The sequence below is a fragment of the Lepidochelys olivacea genome (assembly GCF_965140295.1).
Source record: "Lepidochelys olivacea isolate rLepOli2 genome assembly, chromosome: 22".
NCBI lineage: Eukaryota > Metazoa > Chordata > Testudines > Cheloniidae > Lepidochelys > Lepidochelys olivacea.
Genome location: NC_140432.1, coordinates 16,583,360 through 16,600,925, shown reverse-complemented (window position 1 = coordinate 16,600,925; position 17,566 = coordinate 16,583,360). Strand labels below are relative to the sequence as shown.

Sequence of the window (17,566 nt, the reverse complement as noted above, 5' to 3'; positions counted from 1 at the left end):
GGTGGTGGTGCTGGGGTATCAGGGTGACAGAAATGTCTCATCCCAAATGGCAAGGATCCAGCAACAACACAACTTCCAGCTTAGCTATAAAAATATTTATTTTCCAATTGTAAAATCAGCAGTCCCTGCTTCTGATACCCAGGAGTCTTGCCTCAGAGCCAGACAGCAAGGCAGAGGGGGATTGTACAAATTCTTCCTTAGCCATTTCTGACCCAAACTCAGCAATTAATAACATCACACTTAATTCAGTCAGATATTGGGCAGAAATTCTCTTGCTGTGCTACAGAGATAGTTTGTTTAATGTGCCTAAAGACAACATTTTAGAAATGTTGTTTTAGTGTTTTAGTAAATCATGTTATTGTATGTTTATTATATAGACCAGCATTTCTAAATAAGAGTGATTCAGCATACAAACAGATTTCACTGTAAATGAGTATTGGCTTCACATTTTCTGAAAGTAAACAAGAATAATTTTCCTTCACACAGTATTTATTTTTATAACAAAGTGTCAGAAATCTCCTTTTCATACCTGATGGCACTGATGAACCTGTATCTGCCAGGTATGCATGTGAGTAGCTTTATATATGTGTCGTGCATAAGTACAGGAACGAGGCGCATATCACCATAATGACCATTTAAAAAGTGCAATTTCATTAGTTAAAAGTACAATTAAGCCTCAAACATTAAAGGAACATTTGATTTCACACTCATTTAACTCAAGCTGAACAAGCCCAGAAAACAGAAGATGTTTGTAAAATCTGTTAACATTCAGTGCAAAAACAAGTTGTTCAGAGAAATCATTTCAAAACATGTACTTTCACATTTTATCTATTCGAGGCCTGTTAAACAGGCAAAATTACTGTATTATTTCTGTTTCTATGCAGCGCATTTGATTATCTCTAAAATACACTGTACCTCTAGAAACAACATGGAGTACCAGCTAAGCATGAAAGCTAGAATTCCCCAGGAAATCTGAGATAAAATACCAGTCCAAGCGTTGAAGAGCTCATTAAAAGACAGTGGTAACAGCAACAGACACTAATAGAGAATACAAAAGAGCCAGAGGTTCAATTAATCCACAGATCAATAGAATCAACTGACATGACCAGAAAACAAGTTCCTTAGGGCCAGACTCTGTTCTTATTTACACCAACTACAATCTGGACCAACTCTATTGACTTGTGGATTTCCCCCAGTGTAACTGAAACCAGAATCTGGCCCTTATTATTTGTCCTATGCTCTATTTGTGAGGTTCGGTTTCCCATTCCCAGCTCTGCATTCCAGGGAAGAGAACTTCAGATCAGAAACAGATTCTTTGCACCACATTTCACGGCAGCTGGTTGCTTCACTCAGAACTAGAGCATAATTTGTTCTCAAATGAGCCCCATTAATTTTTGGCTGGAGATGCAGGTACATGCCCAGTTTCACCACTAAATGACAAACCATCCAGCTGCCAGCATTCTGCATGTCTATCCACTAGCTTTAGGTGGACTTAGCACCAAGGGTGCATGGTGTCAAAAGAGACCACCCATTTCTGCCATTAGCAGACGGGCAGATGGGCAGTGCCCTGTGCCTTGTGTTACTCTACCAAGGAGGTTATGGCTGTAAAGGAAGGCTCCCCAGTAAGTGACAATCTATATTTAATAAGGTTTATATAAAACCTATATAATAAACTTATTTCATCCTGCACTGGCTGAGGGGGGTTGGATTAGATAATGGTGAACTATTGGCTTTTTCTAGTTCTAATATTGGTGATTCTATGAAAAGCTGCCGTTGCTTGCTACTCCCACAGTCTAGCATGCACAAGATCTGGGTTTCAGACCCCAGTTCTACCCTTGAATACTGGGCCAGCAGGGGCAAAGCACTCAGCCACTCCCTTGTAACGAGGGAGTGCCCAGTGCCACACAGTCACGCTGTCCAAAGCCCATCCATTCCTCCTTGGTCAGAAGGATGGGTTATCATGCAGGGCCTGGAGAGTGAGGGGATCTGGGGGAGAAAAGGGAGAATCCTTGGAGCTTTAGGAGGGACTCAGAAGAACTAGCCCTCACAGTAATATAGGGCTTTCTCCTGCAAACCTGACTATAGCAATAGCACCCCCACTGAAGTCAGTGGGACTTCATAGGTGAGCAAAAGCCATTTTGGCGAAAAGATTGCAAGACTGGTCCCAAAAATATCTCCATGGTAACACACAGATATTAGTACCTCTTTTCTTTGTTGAGTGAACAGTAACTCATACTGATCACACTCAGGTCTTTAGTTAATAAAGACAAGTTGTTGTCGGCAAAATGCAATTTGATTATAAAATTTATGAAACTCCCCATTTTCAAACACTGGTATTTGACCAGCATGTCCCAAATCCTGCATTGAGCCACTCAGATGAGCACGTAGGTGCCCCAAAGTTTCATTTAACAGTGTAAAGTGCTGGTTTAAGTTTGGAAACCAGTTTAGGTGACAATGTTGGAAATTCAGCCCATAGTTTAACCCCTGCCATGGAGGGATACAGGAACCCACTGGATTGTTGCTAAACCACATTATTAATAATCAATATTATTAATCTATAAACAAAATCTCAAATGTGTATTGGTGAGGGGGTGTATAGCATGAGCCCTGTACTACGGGAGATTATGACGCCGTGTGCTACCATGACACAGGAAGGAAGAAGAAGAAAGGGTCCTAAACCCTATCTGAGGTTGGCTATGATTCATCCCCAATCCCATTACATGCAAACTGCCAGCATGTCTGAGGACTTGGTGACCTGCCCTTAAGTGTTAGCAGAGGATTTTAAATTATTGTTCAAAAGTTAATTTGTAAATTTTAGTTGCTTTCATTTCAGATCATGGCTAAGAGCTTCTCATTCTCTTTCAAGGATCCACATCTATAACTGTCCTACTGCTGAAAGGGCCGCTTTATAGCCATGTCTAGACCCTGCATTCTGGCTTTTAGCATTGCAGAGCACTGTGCATGGTGGGAACAAACTGCTTCATTGGGGAAATGGTACGGGGTTAGTGTCTGAAGCATGCCAAGTGTAAGGGCTAGTGTTTGAGGCATGCATAGAGTGACATGGTTCAGGCAATTTCCTCACAGTATCACCCACCTGTCATTTTCTGTAACAGCTGCAGGGTTTTCTTAATGTTGAAACAAAATCCAGTGACAAACATTTCACTTGTTCTAACTTATCTAATCCTTTGTTCTGGGTTTCCAGATCTGCCTCTATAATGGTGCTGGGCTAATCCTCCTTCCATGACATGAACCACCTCCCCATGGCACTGGGCTACGGTTTCATTAGACAGGGAGCAGCTTTACCATCTAGGAGACATCCTGCCATCCTCAGAAACATCCCTGATGTTTCTAAAGGGGTAAATTGGATTTTCTCAGCAAAACCCAGTGAAAAGTTTTATTCAGTTATGACAAATATTAGAGTCCTTCAAAACCAAATGCAACTGGAGGATCCAGCTTCTCTGCACATTCTCAGGTAGAGACCCGTATGTCCATGGTGCAGGCTTGAATCTACAGCATCTCGGTCTGTGAAACACTTTTGCTGGAGGACGCTGCTGCACCTCTTACACCAGGGTTCCATTTCTGCTGTCATATTTCAGTCTGGGATGGGGGAAGTTAAGGGTGGCATACTCTGTCGCATTCTGAATTTGCAGGTTCTTTACCTCTTCGGCTGAGCGCTCCCGGGCCCTGGTGAACACCTGGATATCTGCATAGTGCACGCTGTCATCACGCTTCATATTCCTGGGCTTGTTCACAGTAGCATAGACTGGAAACTCCACAACTTCATCGTACATGTGAGCGGCCTCTAGGTCCTTCTGGAAAAAGATTACTAGAGAATCAGCTCCCCATTCTTTCCCCCCATCCCACACTATGGGCTCACAGGAAGGCTGGACACCACTGCCTTATCGCACCTAGAAGAAAAGGAGTACTTGTGGCACCTTAGAGACTAACCAATTTATTTGAGCATAAGCTTTCGTGAGTTACAGCTCACTTCATCGGATGCATCATCTGATGAATGCTTCATGCATCCGATGAAGTGAGCTGTAGCTCACGAAAGCTTATGCTCAAATAAATTGGTTAGTCTCTAAGGTGCCACAAGTCCTCCTTTTCTTTTTGTGAATACAGACTAACACGGCTGCTACTCTGAAACTTATCGCACCTCGCGTCAGCCAAAAGGCGATGCCAGCTCCCCATAGACCGGAACATGCTGTCTCCAAACTATTCTCAGTCCCTGCCAGCCTGGCCATGAGCACTACCCTCGGGGTTGAGCATGCTGCTCCCAAAGCTCTCCCAGCCCCACTAGCCCAGGAAGTAAGGGTGTGTCTAGACAGCAATCAGGAAGCACAACTGCAGCAGGTGCAGGCAGACCCATGCTGGCTTCGATTGAGCTAGCTTGTTAAAAAGAAGTGCAGACGCCCAAGTACAGTCTTTCCCGGGATCCTAGGTATGTATTTGAGCGGCTAGCTTGTGCCACTGACGCTACGTGGCTATTGTTATTAAACTAGCTCAATCAAAACTAGCTTGTGTGAGTCTACGCTTGCTGTCCCAGTTCCAATGCAGATGTACCCTAAGAGGCTGAATACTGTATTTTCAACTTGTCTGTTCAGGAAAATGTCTTTAGGGGCCATTTACCTTCCTGTCATCCTGGTGCTGTTGGCTCATCTGTTTTGCCCTAGTGCCTGCAAAAGAAACACCGGAAAATCAGGGTGATTTAACTGCTGGATCTTGCTCCCTCTTATGCATATCATAGCAATGGTGTCAGCACACAGGCTCTCCCCACGGGGCCTTTTCAAATTTCCAGCCCCGTTGAAGTCCCCACTGAATCATGTCTTTGGAGCATGCCTCACACAAGAAAGCCCAGGTCTGTTCTTTTTGGAAAATGAGCTTTCCAGAGAGGACAACATGCTGTGGACCACGCAGGACCTAGTAGGAGGTACATACCACAGACAGCGTCAGGCCCTCTGAGCATCTCAGATCCACTGTTTGTCTGTACCCATTTTGTCCTTCACTGTTCGGCAAACGTGTTTTGCAGGGGTTGGTTCTAGGTCTGTTGGTTTGTTTATTTCTCTGTGCTCCTAGCTGATGTTCGCAGCTCTAGAGGAGTGCTAAGCTGCAGGTGCCTGCACAGCCAGCTGAGGGCGCTCACACACCCTTTAGTTTGCAGCAAGACAGCCATTTAAGTCCTTTTTGGCATGAGATTTAGCCATTGAAAACATATTTAGAATTTTCAGAAGCTCCCTCACAAAATTCTACAACATTCCTAAGGCACTTCAGACGAAAGACTAGGAGGAACACACAAATCCTTTATGACCAGCTTCACACAGCCCTAACACTGTGCTGTCATGGTCCAGTTGGAATTGTTTCGTGGGTAATTTAGCACAAATGTGGCTATTTACCAAAAGGCACAATAACAAATTCCCAAACCCAAAAGCTGTGTCTCTCTTTGAATCATATTTATAACACACACACCCCTTTGGTATGGTATCTACACTAGCATGGACACACCCTCTCCCTTGAGAACTTTGTTCAGGTGTGCATCCTGTTAGAAAGTACATTAACTCTGTCTACGAGAAACAGTGATAATAAGGAATAACAGTGCATTGGGGACTGAATTCTGCACCCATTGAAGTCAATGGTAAAGCTCCCATTGATGTCAATGGGGCAGGATCATGCCCTGCCTGGCTTTCAAAGGTTTCTTAGCTGCACTGGGCATTATGTTTTATTCTTGGTGTTTGTCAGACTTTCCTTGTGTTTGCCATGTTGCCAGTTTAGGCACCACAACAGGTCGCAACTCCAGAGGCCCGCTGAAGTAAAAAAAAAAACAGGAGAAAATGTATCTTTCAGGGGCTATGGGAACTCTGCTGCCCCAAGGCCAGAGTTTGGCACTTCTGTCTGTCCCCTGGTCATTCTCCTTCCTCATATGCCCATTCCCCCCATGTGCCAACCCCATAGCACATACACTTCCCTGCTTTAGGAGGGTGCATCAGGCAAGGAAATTTCCTCTCTGTTTTGGCAACAAATTCTATTCAACTTGTGTTCCACTGATCAGGTGGTTCCTGCAGGTCTCAGTGTTGGCTTGTGTCCAGTCTCAGCACAGCTTCATAGGGAGGGAAACTTGGCATACAGACCATTGGAAGGGATGGGGCCTCTGGAGTTTGGATGAGAATCCAGATTTGTAGCTGTTCTGAGTGGAAGCCACAAACCTGTGGGACTCTGTCACTGTTCTCCACAGATGTTTCACAAACCCTTACCGTGCTTTTCTTTTTTTCTTTTAAAAGGTGAAGGACATCTCCTGAAATCAGAAAGAGAGGCATGTTAACACTGCAAGGCCTGAGTCTCTCCTATTGTCATTGCATGCACATGTACAAACACACACGTCGCCCAGACACTGCGTTTGGGAACAACGTGAAAGAAACTTGAAAGCTCCCTGGAAGTAAGTCAATGGGCATTAGGGAACTTTCAGTGCTCAGCAGCAGGGTCCACATGGCCACTTAGCATGCAGCAGGCTACTCCAGCTTGTTGCACACTAACTAGTTGTGTAGACAAGCCCTAAGAGCCATTGAGCCCAAGCAAGACTCTCCCAGTTGCAATTCCCTAGGAGCTGTCCAGTGGAAAGTGTTACTGAAATTACCCACAAGACTGCAGGGTCTGAGACAGCCCTTTCATTATAGGACTCCTGTTCAGAATTGCTCACCTGAGGCAGCCATGGGAGAAGCCCAGACTGGAGTTCTCGAGTTTTAGTCTTGACCCTTACTTCCCTGTACAGAAGAAGTTATGTTTTTTACAGAAACTTAATGGTACTCAGTGGAATTCACCCTGCAAGACAGAAGGATTTCAAAAAGGGCCAAGTCTGTAAAGCTAAATGAATTCTGCTTCCTAGTGTTCCCTTAGGTTGTTTGAGACCCACCAAATTCCTTCTCTATTGTGATCTAATGAGGATATGACCCCAGCTCTCCTGAGAGTGGTTCTGATGAGGCATCTCTGCCAGTTCTCCTGACTCAGGGAATTATACTTTGGATATCCTGCGATGCCTGCAGTGGTCAATGTGAACACAATGGTCCCTTGGATTCTGTGCACACATCTCCCACTAACTGATGGGCTTGAGGTTCTCCAGGAGGTGCAGGAACTCAATGGGTTGTGCCCCACCATAAAACCTTGGAGAAGCACCTTTCCCTGGATGGGAAATGCCTGCATGAAGTGATGACACGGACTCCCACTGTCCCTGTGTCCTGGGTAAAGAGGGGCTCCTCCAGGGGACGCCAGATGTAGATCTGAGATTTTTGGGTGCACGTGTCAAGGGTAAGTGCTGGTCACTCTTGTGTATCGTCCCTCTGCCACCTGACTCTCTGTCCCCGCACAGAACAGGGAGGCAAGTTTTGAGCCTCACAACTGTCTAATCCACACAGATCCACGGAACTGAACTAAAGCACTGATGGTGACTAACACGTCAAGCCAAACACCTAGCTCCATAGTTTGCCTGTGTGACCAGCCATCTCTGCCTTTGCTGCACTCTCTCCCCATTTCCAAGGGCCAGGAATTGTCTCTTGTTAGGATAGGTATAACACAAACAGATCTATGGGACTATCACCCCTAACGTGCAAAGACGTGCCATCTGTGGGTGGCCCAAATGGAATGGCAGACGAAGTCTCATTTGCAATGACAGCCACTCAGAAAGGAGCTTCTGCAGAGAACTCACTGGGCTGTGCCCCCTTCCTGACCTCCTGAGGTCCCTTCCAACCCTGATATTCTGTGATTCTATGAGATCATAACATCTCTACTTGTGTGGAGAAGCTGGTTCCTGACTGGCCGGAGGAGCAGGAGACCCTGATTAGGTTCTGCTATTTAAAAAATACAACTACATGCTACAGAAAAGAGCCCAAACTCTTAAGTAACACCTTAGTGACACCACAACGGCACAGCAAGACTGCAGCAACACAGCCCAGAGATGGGGTGACACTGGGGCAACACAGCCCAAAGCCATAATGACACCATAGCAACACAGCCCAGAGCTTAGGAGACATCACAATGATATGGCCCAGAGCAGGCCTGATGCCACGGCAACACGGCCCAGAGATGGGGCAATACTGTGGGGATGCCACTGTGACTTGGAGCGACACTGTGCTGTGGTAATACCTTTATGAGCTGTAATGGTACCATGGTAACACTGTTGAGAGCTGCAGCAAGAGAAACAAAGAGAGGAGAATGACAAGGAGTCCCAGTTGCTAAGATACCTGAGTCTAACAACTCCATTTTTGTGGAAGGGTTAGAAATGCCAGGGCCTGCTGGGCACCCTTCCAGACTTAACAGCTCCGCGACCTGCTGTGCGTACACCCTGCTTTCCACAGGAAGCCCTAGCAGCTGGGGAGAGACACAGCAGTCACACCGAGAGAAGCAGGGTCTAGCCAAGGGCCTTGTTCACTGCCCCACAGCAGGACTTCAGAGTATAGACACAGTGGGACCGATTGGCCCCAGGGGGAAATTTGTGCACCTCAAACCTGCGTTCTGCCTTTGTGGGGGGAGAGATCTTTGGTGGAGCCTGGTGCCACATCATCTGTACCCTACAGATACCCTCAAACACGTACCCACCTCCCACTGCTACTTGGACAGTCCAGTATACCCCCAAGAATGAGCGAGAACCGTTTTGATTGAACTGCTATGAGATCAAAGGCTCTGAGTGCTGAGGATACTCTAGGATTGTCACAAAACCTTTTCTCCTGGGGCCAGGGGCTAGTTTGCTGCCCTGACGGCTCCAAACCTGATTGCAGCTCCTCCCTGATTCAAGAAACAGGCGCCTATGGAACATACACTTCTGAAGGATCCCAGGTAATTTCCCCCTTTCTGCAAGTCTTTGGACTAAACAGAACCAGAGCAAACAAAGCTGTGCGCTCCACAGACGCTGAGACAAATCCTGCCCTCACTCCCCCATACCAGAGAGAAAGACATCCCAGTAGTGCAATGAACAAGGGCCAAATTCATCCCTAGTGGAACATGACTGACTTTAGCAGAGTTTCACTGGGTCTGAATATGGCCCCAGGAGCACACTCTGTCTCTCTGTGCAGATATGTGTCACAGTCTGAGCCAGATGCATGAAGCAAATGTTATCATTCCATAAAGCTAGAAGGACCAGAGGAAAGCAGGTGCCAATCCTTATATGGCTAGTAACATGCTAGCACGTACATCCAGCCCTGGACTATGTCCAGCGTGCTAGACCTTGGAGGCTCCCAGAGCTGGGCGGTGTCTCTGCTGCAACACAGGGGCTGGGGCTGGAAACATGGAGTTAGCACTTTTAAGGGAAAGGGAGAGAATCACTGGAGAGTATCCAAGGAGCAGATGGCTTTGTGTGCCCCACAGTGTTTGCATTACCCACTGCAGCCATGCCCAGGGGCAGTGCAGTACCTGAAGGAGCTCTGTGCTTTCCAGCTTTAAAGATCCGGGGATGGAAGGACATTAATGGCCTTTGGTTCTGTAACAACCATATGAAGGAAGGAAGGGGGTTACGCACTAAGAGGTTTTAATAATGGGCAGTAGTGATTAACCATCTTTCTGCTGGGGCACAGGGAGGCAAAATCAGTGAAGGCAGACGAAAGGCAGTTCCCACTGAAATCAGTGGGGTTGCACTCAGTGACACTGGGGCTGAGTTTGACCCATCGTCTGCAAACAGCTCAGGCGCCGTGTGGGCTGAAAGGCACTATGGAAACAAGATGGGTTATTATTATTAATACCTAGCCCTGCTGCTGTCACTGTTGCACTCCAGTTCATCCCCCTCCTCCGGCCAGGCCCCGGGTATGTGACCAGCACAGCAGTGGCTGAACCTTGTGGCAAGAGCTGTGCTGAGCTCACTGAAGATGCTGTTAGCACAAACAAGAAGATGCCGAGCTCCCTCCAAGACAAGGCTGGAGTTTAACCTGTGGAAAAGGGCTGCTGCTCTGAGCAACACTGTTGGGTTTTGAAATGTTTCCTTCACCGCCCTGTCAGCTCCCCATGCCCTCCCAAAAGGGGAGCAGCTCCAGTTCACTGACTCTTATGAGGTGCCCTGCCCAGCTCCTGGGCTCTGGAGTCGGTTGATCCTTTGCAGTGTGCAGGAAGGTCATGCAGTGGAATTAAAATAGCTCAACTTTAAATATAATCAGCAGAGTCCCTGGCCAGTTCCCTGAGATGCAGGGCTCAGGATCAACTTTCCAAGCTGCTTTCACCTGTTCTGCTCGCCTTCCTTTGTGGATGGAGTTTACCAGCCAGTCTGCAGCCTGGTGTTATTCTGAGGATGTCTGCAGGCTAATCCCAGGGACACCATCTCCCCACCTCAGATCTGCTGTAATTAGAATGGACAAGGCAAGGGAGGCAAGAACAGGGCACAGCTCTCCACATCTCTATTCAAAATGAGACCATAAATGTTCAGCCCAAATCATACTCCGTCACATGCCCATCTGGGCCTGCACCCCCTGCATGCACACACACCTACATCCCCCACCCCAAGGATACACACCTGCTCCTACACCCCACCCCGTCAACAACCAGGATCCTACACCCCATCACACAGGCACAGACCTGCTTCAGTACCTCACACAGACTTCTGCGCTGTACCCCGTCTCACTCACACACAAATCTGCTTCTACAGCCCCCCCATCCTAAAACCCATCACACATCTCCACCTACTGCCCATCACACACCCCACCGATCAACTCTCTCTCTGTTGTGTGATGCCCCCACTGCCCCATCACAGGCTCAAACACCTTATGACTCCAATATTCCCTTTTTTCCCTATTCATTGCATTTAACAGATCTTGAGAAAATAGCAACGTTCAAGAGGATCTGCACATCCTTGTTTGCAGAGAATAATATGATGCTGAATGTTTCCTTCCTTCAATGAGAAATTAAGGAGTATGTGGCCTAGGGCAGTGCTTCAACCAGGGGTACATGTACCCCGTGGGGTACGCAGAGGTCTTCCAGGGGGTATATCAACTCCTCTAGATAATTGCCTATTTGACAACAGGCTACAGAAAAAGCACTGGCGAAGTCAGTACGAACTAAAATTCCATACAGACAATGACTTGTTTATTCTACTTTATATATGATACACTGAAATGTAAGTATAATATTTATATTCCAATTGATTTATTTTATAATAATATGGTAAAAAGAAAGTCAGGAATTTGTCAGTAATAGTGTGCTGTGACACTTTTGTTTTTTTATGTCTGATTTTGTAAGCAAGTTAGTTTTTAAGTGAAACATGGGGATATGCAAGACAAATCAAACTCCTGAAAGGGGTATAGCAGACTGAAAAGATTGAGAGTCACTGGCCTAGGCGGGGACACAGTCCCAGTGGAAACACTCCCCAGATGTGTCCAGATGTTAGGTAAAACTTTTTTTTTCAATTAATATTTTTGCCCTAATGGTTCTTTTTAAAAATGATTTCTTAGACTCCAGAAACCATTTGAATTTCTTGCCACCTATTCTCCATTCCCAAGGTTGTCTGTGTTAATAATAACGATTTAGGATAGGATTTTCAAATGCGTTGGGTGCCTAACTCCCTTAGGTCCCTTTGAAAACCTCAGCCTTTATTTAAAAAGCCCTGCTCTCTGCTGAGGCACCTAGGGTGCTGCCCAGGCACATAATATATAGGAATAACAGCAATTTACACACTCTGAAATAGCAAAACTAAAATAAGATACTTAAATGTCAAAGAAAGTGATACTGATGGTTAGCAGGGCAAAAACGGTGTGTGGAGGCTTTTTTACAGCCAGATAACTTGCAATAAAAACACACTTCTTCTTGGATGACAGGCAGGATTGTCCACAATAATTAGAGCACTAACCTAGGCCTTGGGAGAGCCTGTGTTCAATTCCCTGCTCTGCTACAGACTTCCTGGGTGAGCCTTGCCAAAGTCACTTTTCCTATCTATAAAAATGAAGACAAGTACAATAATATTTCCCTGCTTCCAGCAGTGCAGTGAGGATAACTACATTAAAGATTGTGCAGAGCTTTGAGAGCCACTGATGAAAAGTGCTATAGAAAAGCTAGGTAATATTATTTGGCAGTTAAGTCAAAGCCACATCTGACCCACTGCTGCAGAGATTATATGGAGCCCATTCTTTTCCTGCTCTCTTTCCTCTGCAGACCCGCGAGTCAAGCCCCTGTTACCTAGCTTACCGCTGCAGTTAGCAGCCACTTCAAACCAGCCATGCAGGGTGTGACCGGTCGGAATGTGGAACTGGAGGTCTCCCCTTTGCTGTGTCTTTCCCCCCATTCTTTGTAAAAAGAAAAGGAGTACTTGTGGCACCTTAGAGACGAACCAATTTATTTGAGCATAAGCTTTCGTGAGCTACAGCTCACTTCATCGCATCCGATGAAGTGAGCTGTAGCTCACGAAAGCTTATGCTCAAATAAATTGGTTCGTCTCTAAGGTGCCACAAGTACTCCTTTTCTTTTTGCGAATACAGACTAACACGGCTGTTACTCTGAAACCCATTCTTTGTAGACTCTCAGGAGGAAAGCACTTCTCTACTTCTTTCTCCCTGATGCAGCCTTTAAGGTAGATGTTTGCTCTTAATTCACAGGTCACGCACGCATGGTAGCAGAGGGCAAAAGACAGATCACGGCTTCCAGGAGTCTTTAAGCCAGAGCACTCTCCACCACACAAGGACCTTACCAATGAGAGGGTGGCATCAGCTTAGGACAGACCAAAAGGCACCAACATAAAACTGAAGCAGGAAGGAAACTTGGGACCCTTTGTTCCCTGGATCATTCCTAGCTTGCTGTCATTCTCAGGAAACTTAAATGACTTTTCACAAAGCTCTCGCTAGTGATCTCTCACCACGTGTGTACCATGCTTATGACAATGGAGCCCTGATCTCAGGTGGCAGCTCTAGGTGCTACCTCCTCAGGCCCTACGCTACCAGCACTCCCAGCTATCTTCGAGACACCACTGACTTCCTGAGGAAACTACAATCCATCGGTGATCTTCCTGAAAACACCATCCTGGCCACTATGGATGTAGAAGCCCTCTACACCAACATTCCACATAAAGATGGACTACAAGCCGTCAGGAACAGTATCCCCGATAATGTCACAGCAAACCTGGTGGCTGAACTTTGTGACTTTTGTCCTTACCCATAACTATTTCACATTTGGGGACAATGTATACCTTCAAATCGGCGGCACTGCTATGGGTACCCGCATGGCCCCACAGTATGCCAACATTTTTATGGCTGACTTAGAACAACGCTTCCTCAGCTCTCGTCCCCTAATGCCCCTACTCTACTTGCGCTCTGTTGATGACATCTTCATCATCTGGACCCATGGCAAAGAAGCTCTTGAGGAATTCCACCATGATTTCAACAATTTCCATCCCACCATCAACCTCAGCCTGGACCAGTCCACACAAGAGATCCACTTCCTGGACACTACAGTGCTAATAAGCGATGGTCACATAAACACCCTATACCGGAAACCTACTGACCACTATTCCTACCTACATGCCTCCAGCTTTCACCCAGACCACACCACACGATCCATTGTCTACAGCCAAGCTCTGCGATACAACCGCATTTGCTCCAACCCCTCAGACAGAGACAAACACCTACAAGATCTCTATCAAGCATTCTTACAACTACAATACCCACCTGCTGAAGTGAAGAAACAGATTGACAGAGCCAGAAGAGTACCCAGAAGTCACCTACTACAGGACAGGCCCAACAAAGAAAATAACAGAGCGCCACTAGCCGTCACCTTCAGCCCCCAACTAAAATCTCTCCAACGCATTATCAAGGATCTACAACCTATCCTGAAGGACGACCCATTACTCTCACAAATCTTGGGAGACGGGCCAGTCCTTGCCTACAGATAGCCCCCCAACCTGAAGCAAATACTTACCAGCAACCACACACCACACAACAGAACCACTAACCCAGGAACCTATCCTTGCAACAAAGCCCGTTGCCAACTGTGCCCATATATCTATTCAGGGGACACCATCATAGGGCCTAATCACATCAGCCACACTATCAGAGGCTCGTTCACCTGCACATCTACCAATGTGATATATGCCATCATGTGCCAGCAATGCCCCTCTGCCATGTACATTGGTCAAACTGGACAGTCTCTACGTAAAAGAATAAATGGACACAAATCAGATGTCAAGAATTATAACATTCATAAACCAGCTGGAAAACACTTCAGTCTCTCTGGTCACTCGATTTCTGATCTAAAAGTGATTATCCTTCAACAAAAAAACTTCGAAAACAGACTCCAAGGAGAGACTGCTGAATTGGAATTAATTTGCAAATTGGATACAGAAATTACAATGATAACGATCTTCTTTATCCTCAGGAGTCCCTAGCCTCCCTGCAGACTCCCAGTTCACCTGGGAGGGACTACAGCAGAGCATGACCCTTCATTCTTCAGGCAATTCACGAACATTAACAGATAGCAAAGGATGGTGGAGAAACCCTCAGGGCAGGAGATGGAGAGATTGTAATGGAGATGCGGGGTTGTAATGAGCCCTTGGCAAGGGGAGAAGCCAACACCCACCATGGGTACCTGAGCAATGTTAAGTAACAGAGTCACACGCCCTGATTCCTAGCCTACCCCTAGCTCCCACTCCACAGGCAGGTACAGATTCTTGCATTCCATCCTGACTCCCAGTCCCCACCATGCTCTAACCAATAACCTACATGCCATTCCCCAAGCCAGGAAATGAACCCAGGAGTCCTGATTCCCAGTTCCAGTCAATAAGCGATGCTGTGTGTCTTTTAAATATTTCATAGATTCATAGATACTAAGGTCAGAAGGGACCATTATGATCATCTAGTCTGACCTCCTGCACAACGCAGGCCACAGAATTTCATCCACCCACTCCTGCGAAAAACCTCTCACCTATGTCTGAGCTATTGAAGTCCTCAAATCGTGGTTTAAAGACTTCAAGGAGCAGAGAATCCTCCAGCAAGTAACCCGTGCCCCATGCTACAGAGGAAGGTGAAAAACCTCCAGGGCCTCTCCCAATCTGCCCTGGAGGAAAATTCCTTCCCGACCCCTAATATAGCAATCAGCTAAACCCTGAGCATATGGGCAAGATTCACCAGCCAGATACTACAGAAAATTCTTTCCTGGGTAACTCAGATCCCACCCCATCACAGGCCATTAGGCCTATTTACCATGAATATTTAATTACCAAAACCATGTTATCCCATCATACCATCTCCTCCATAAACTTATTGAGTTTAATCTTAAAGCCAGATAGATCTTTTGCCCCCACTGCTTCCCTTGGAAGGCTATTCCAAAACTTCACTCCTCTGATGGTTAGAAACCTTCGTCTAATTTCAAGTCTAAACTTCCCGGTGGCCAGTTTATATCCATTTGTTCTTGTGTCCACATTGGTACTGAGCTTAAATAATTCCTCCCCCTCTCCGGTATTTATCCCTCTGATATATTTATAGAGAGCAATCCTATCTCCCCTCAACCTTCTTGTACTTAGGCTAAACAAGCCAAGCTCCTTGAGTCTCCTTTCATAAGACAAGTTTTCCATTCCTCGGATCATCCTAGTAGCCCTTCTCTGTACCTGTTCCAGTTTGAATTCATCCTTCTTAAACATGGGAGACCAGAACTGCACACAGTATTCCAGGTGAGGTCTCCCCGGTGCCTTGTATAACAGTACTAAAACCTCCTTATCCCTACTGGAAATACCTCTCCTGATGCATCCCAAGACCGCATTAGCTTTTTTCACAGCCATCTCACATTGGCAGCTCATAGTCATCCTATGATCAACCAATACTCCAAAGTCCTTCTCCTCCTCCGTTACTTTTCAAATATTTTCACATATGTAATATTACAAAATAAAAACAAAACTATATATTTATATATTATGACACCCGCACCCCCGCACTCCACCCAGCCAGAGGTTTGGCTTCCCATAATTCCCTTTCACCTTGGCCAGATTTTCCCTGTCATGGACTCACACCCAGGCCAGCAAATATTGCCACTTGGCACCAAACAGCGGTTTATCGTATGCCTTTTCAGTAGGCAGGACGGGGCTGGGCCCCACATGAGCCTGGAGGGATCAAGCAGGAACAACATCTGCAAATGTGCCCAGGGCCACTTTCTGGATTTCCTGACTGGAAATAAAACCCTCGCGGCTTGGAGCTTGGAGACAGAGCGGCAGGCAGCAGATAGGGGTAGGAGATGCAGAAAGCTGGACTCAGAGGAGCTGATCCGCAGTACCTTTATGCCGGCCCCGCCAGAGTAAAGGCAACACCAATCTGCCCGGAGCGTCCATCCCGTGCAGAGTGGCCCCTGAGTGCAGGGAGGCTTGGGGAGGTGCAGCACTGCAGCAGGGAGTGTGGCCAGAGCCTGCCTACGCCCTATTCCCGGCCGCCGGAATGACCTGGAGGGGTAGTAGCAGCAGCCAGGCATGAGTTAGGCCTGCCCCTGGCCGCTGTAAACTGTGTCTGGAGAGGAATCAACCTCAGCGCAGGAGAGAGGTGACAGTGACCCAAGCACCTCCCGACCCCCAGCTCCCTGTGCCAGATTCAGGGAGCGCGAGTCTCCCCTCCCCTGTGCCAGCTCGAAAGCGCGCCCCTCTGGCCAGCAGAAGCTGGTGCAGTAAACGACATTACCTCGCCCACCTTGCCTCTCTGTTGGCCTCCTGTGGCATTCGCCCCCCTGCCCACTGCTCGCTCTGCAACTGCTCGCACTCTGCCTGTGGCACAGGCCTGCCCCTGAGCAGGCACTCAGAGCCGGACAGCGCACTCGCTCTTCCACACCGTTGGCAAAGTCAGCCAAACCTTTCGCCCTCAGCCGCCCCAGCCTCGCCTCTTTTCCCCTGTGTGATCCCTCCACCGCCTACAAAGCCTGGACTCACCCGCGTCCCGCACAGCTGCAGGAGTTGCCCATGTCGCTCCTGCCTCCATGAAGCAGAAAATGTTCTTCTGAAGTCACAGGGAGAGCAGAGCTTGTATTTCCTGGTTCCCTGTTCAGCCCCTGGCAGCTCCAAGGGAGTGTCTGGCAGTGTCAGGTTTCTCTCCATCAGTGCAGCGAAACTGTGTGTGTGCCATCTGCTGGAGGGATTTCCAGAGGCGGCTGCTCCTGCCAGCCCCACGCTCAGCTCTCCCTGGCAAATGGGGAGCTAGAATCAGGTCTCCAGCCTGAACCCTTGGGTGGAAATTCTCCTGTTTGAGCCAACAGGACAAATCTCATCTCTGATATTCTGTACTCCCAGTGTGCGCCGAGCCCCAATGATATCAGGGAATCGGCACATCCCAGAAAAGTCCATGCTGAGCAGTTAGGGGGGTGGTGGACGGGGACAAAAGATCGGAGACAGGGGATTTTAAATCTCCCTGAATGTGATGAGCAATTCCAGGCTAGCTCTTCCCCAAAAGGAAGGGAGCTGCCAGGGCTTTTCGTGCTCTGATCGTCCTCATCTCAGACAGAATGTCAGAAAAATGGGTAGCATTAAAACAAAGACTGGTGTTACCAAGGGAGTAAGCTAGAGAGGCTTTGTCCAGGGGGATGCTAAACATTAGGGAAGATTGGTCTTGTGGCTAAGGCAGTGGACTGGGTCTCACGGAACCTGGCTTCA

At 47.2% G+C, this 17,566-nt stretch overlaps 1 protein-coding gene across 2 annotated transcripts; it reads right to left on the bottom strand.

Moving 5' to 3' along the window:
* Window positions 1-80: 80 nt before the first annotated feature.
* LOC311511354 (uncharacterized protein C11orf52) lies at window positions 81-17,006 on the bottom strand. Of its 2 annotated transcripts, none has more exons than XM_084611882.1 (4): window positions 16,850-17,006; window positions 6,249-6,289; window positions 4,630-4,676; window positions 81-3,812 (listed from the first exon to the last, which is right to left on the bottom strand). In XM_084611882.1, exons 1-4 carry the CDS (start codon window positions 16,879-16,881, stop codon window positions 3,561-3,563), a joined length of 372 nt encoding a protein of 123 aa, XP_084468008.1. In that variant the 5' UTR covers window positions 16,882-17,006; the 3' UTR covers window positions 81-3,560. The 2 variants fall into 2 exon arrangements, with proteins under 2 accessions (XP_084468008.1, XP_084468009.1); XM_084611883.1 differs by having other exon boundaries at window positions 81-3,809.
* Between the last annotated feature and the right edge of the window lie 560 nt (window positions 17,007-17,566).

Coding starts and splice junctions, on each gene's coding strand:
- LOC311511354 (XM_084611882.1), bottom strand. CDS start 16,881: ATGGGCAACTCCTGCAGCTGTGCGGGACGCGG. Junction 6,290..16,849: donor TGCAGCTGTGCGGGACGCGG/GTGAGTCCAGGC, acceptor TTCTGATTTCAG/GAGATGTCCTTCACCTTTTA. Junction 4,677..6,248: donor AAGAAAAAAAGAAAAGCACG/GTAAGGGTTTGT, acceptor TTTCTTTTGCAG/GCACTAGGGCAAAACAGATG.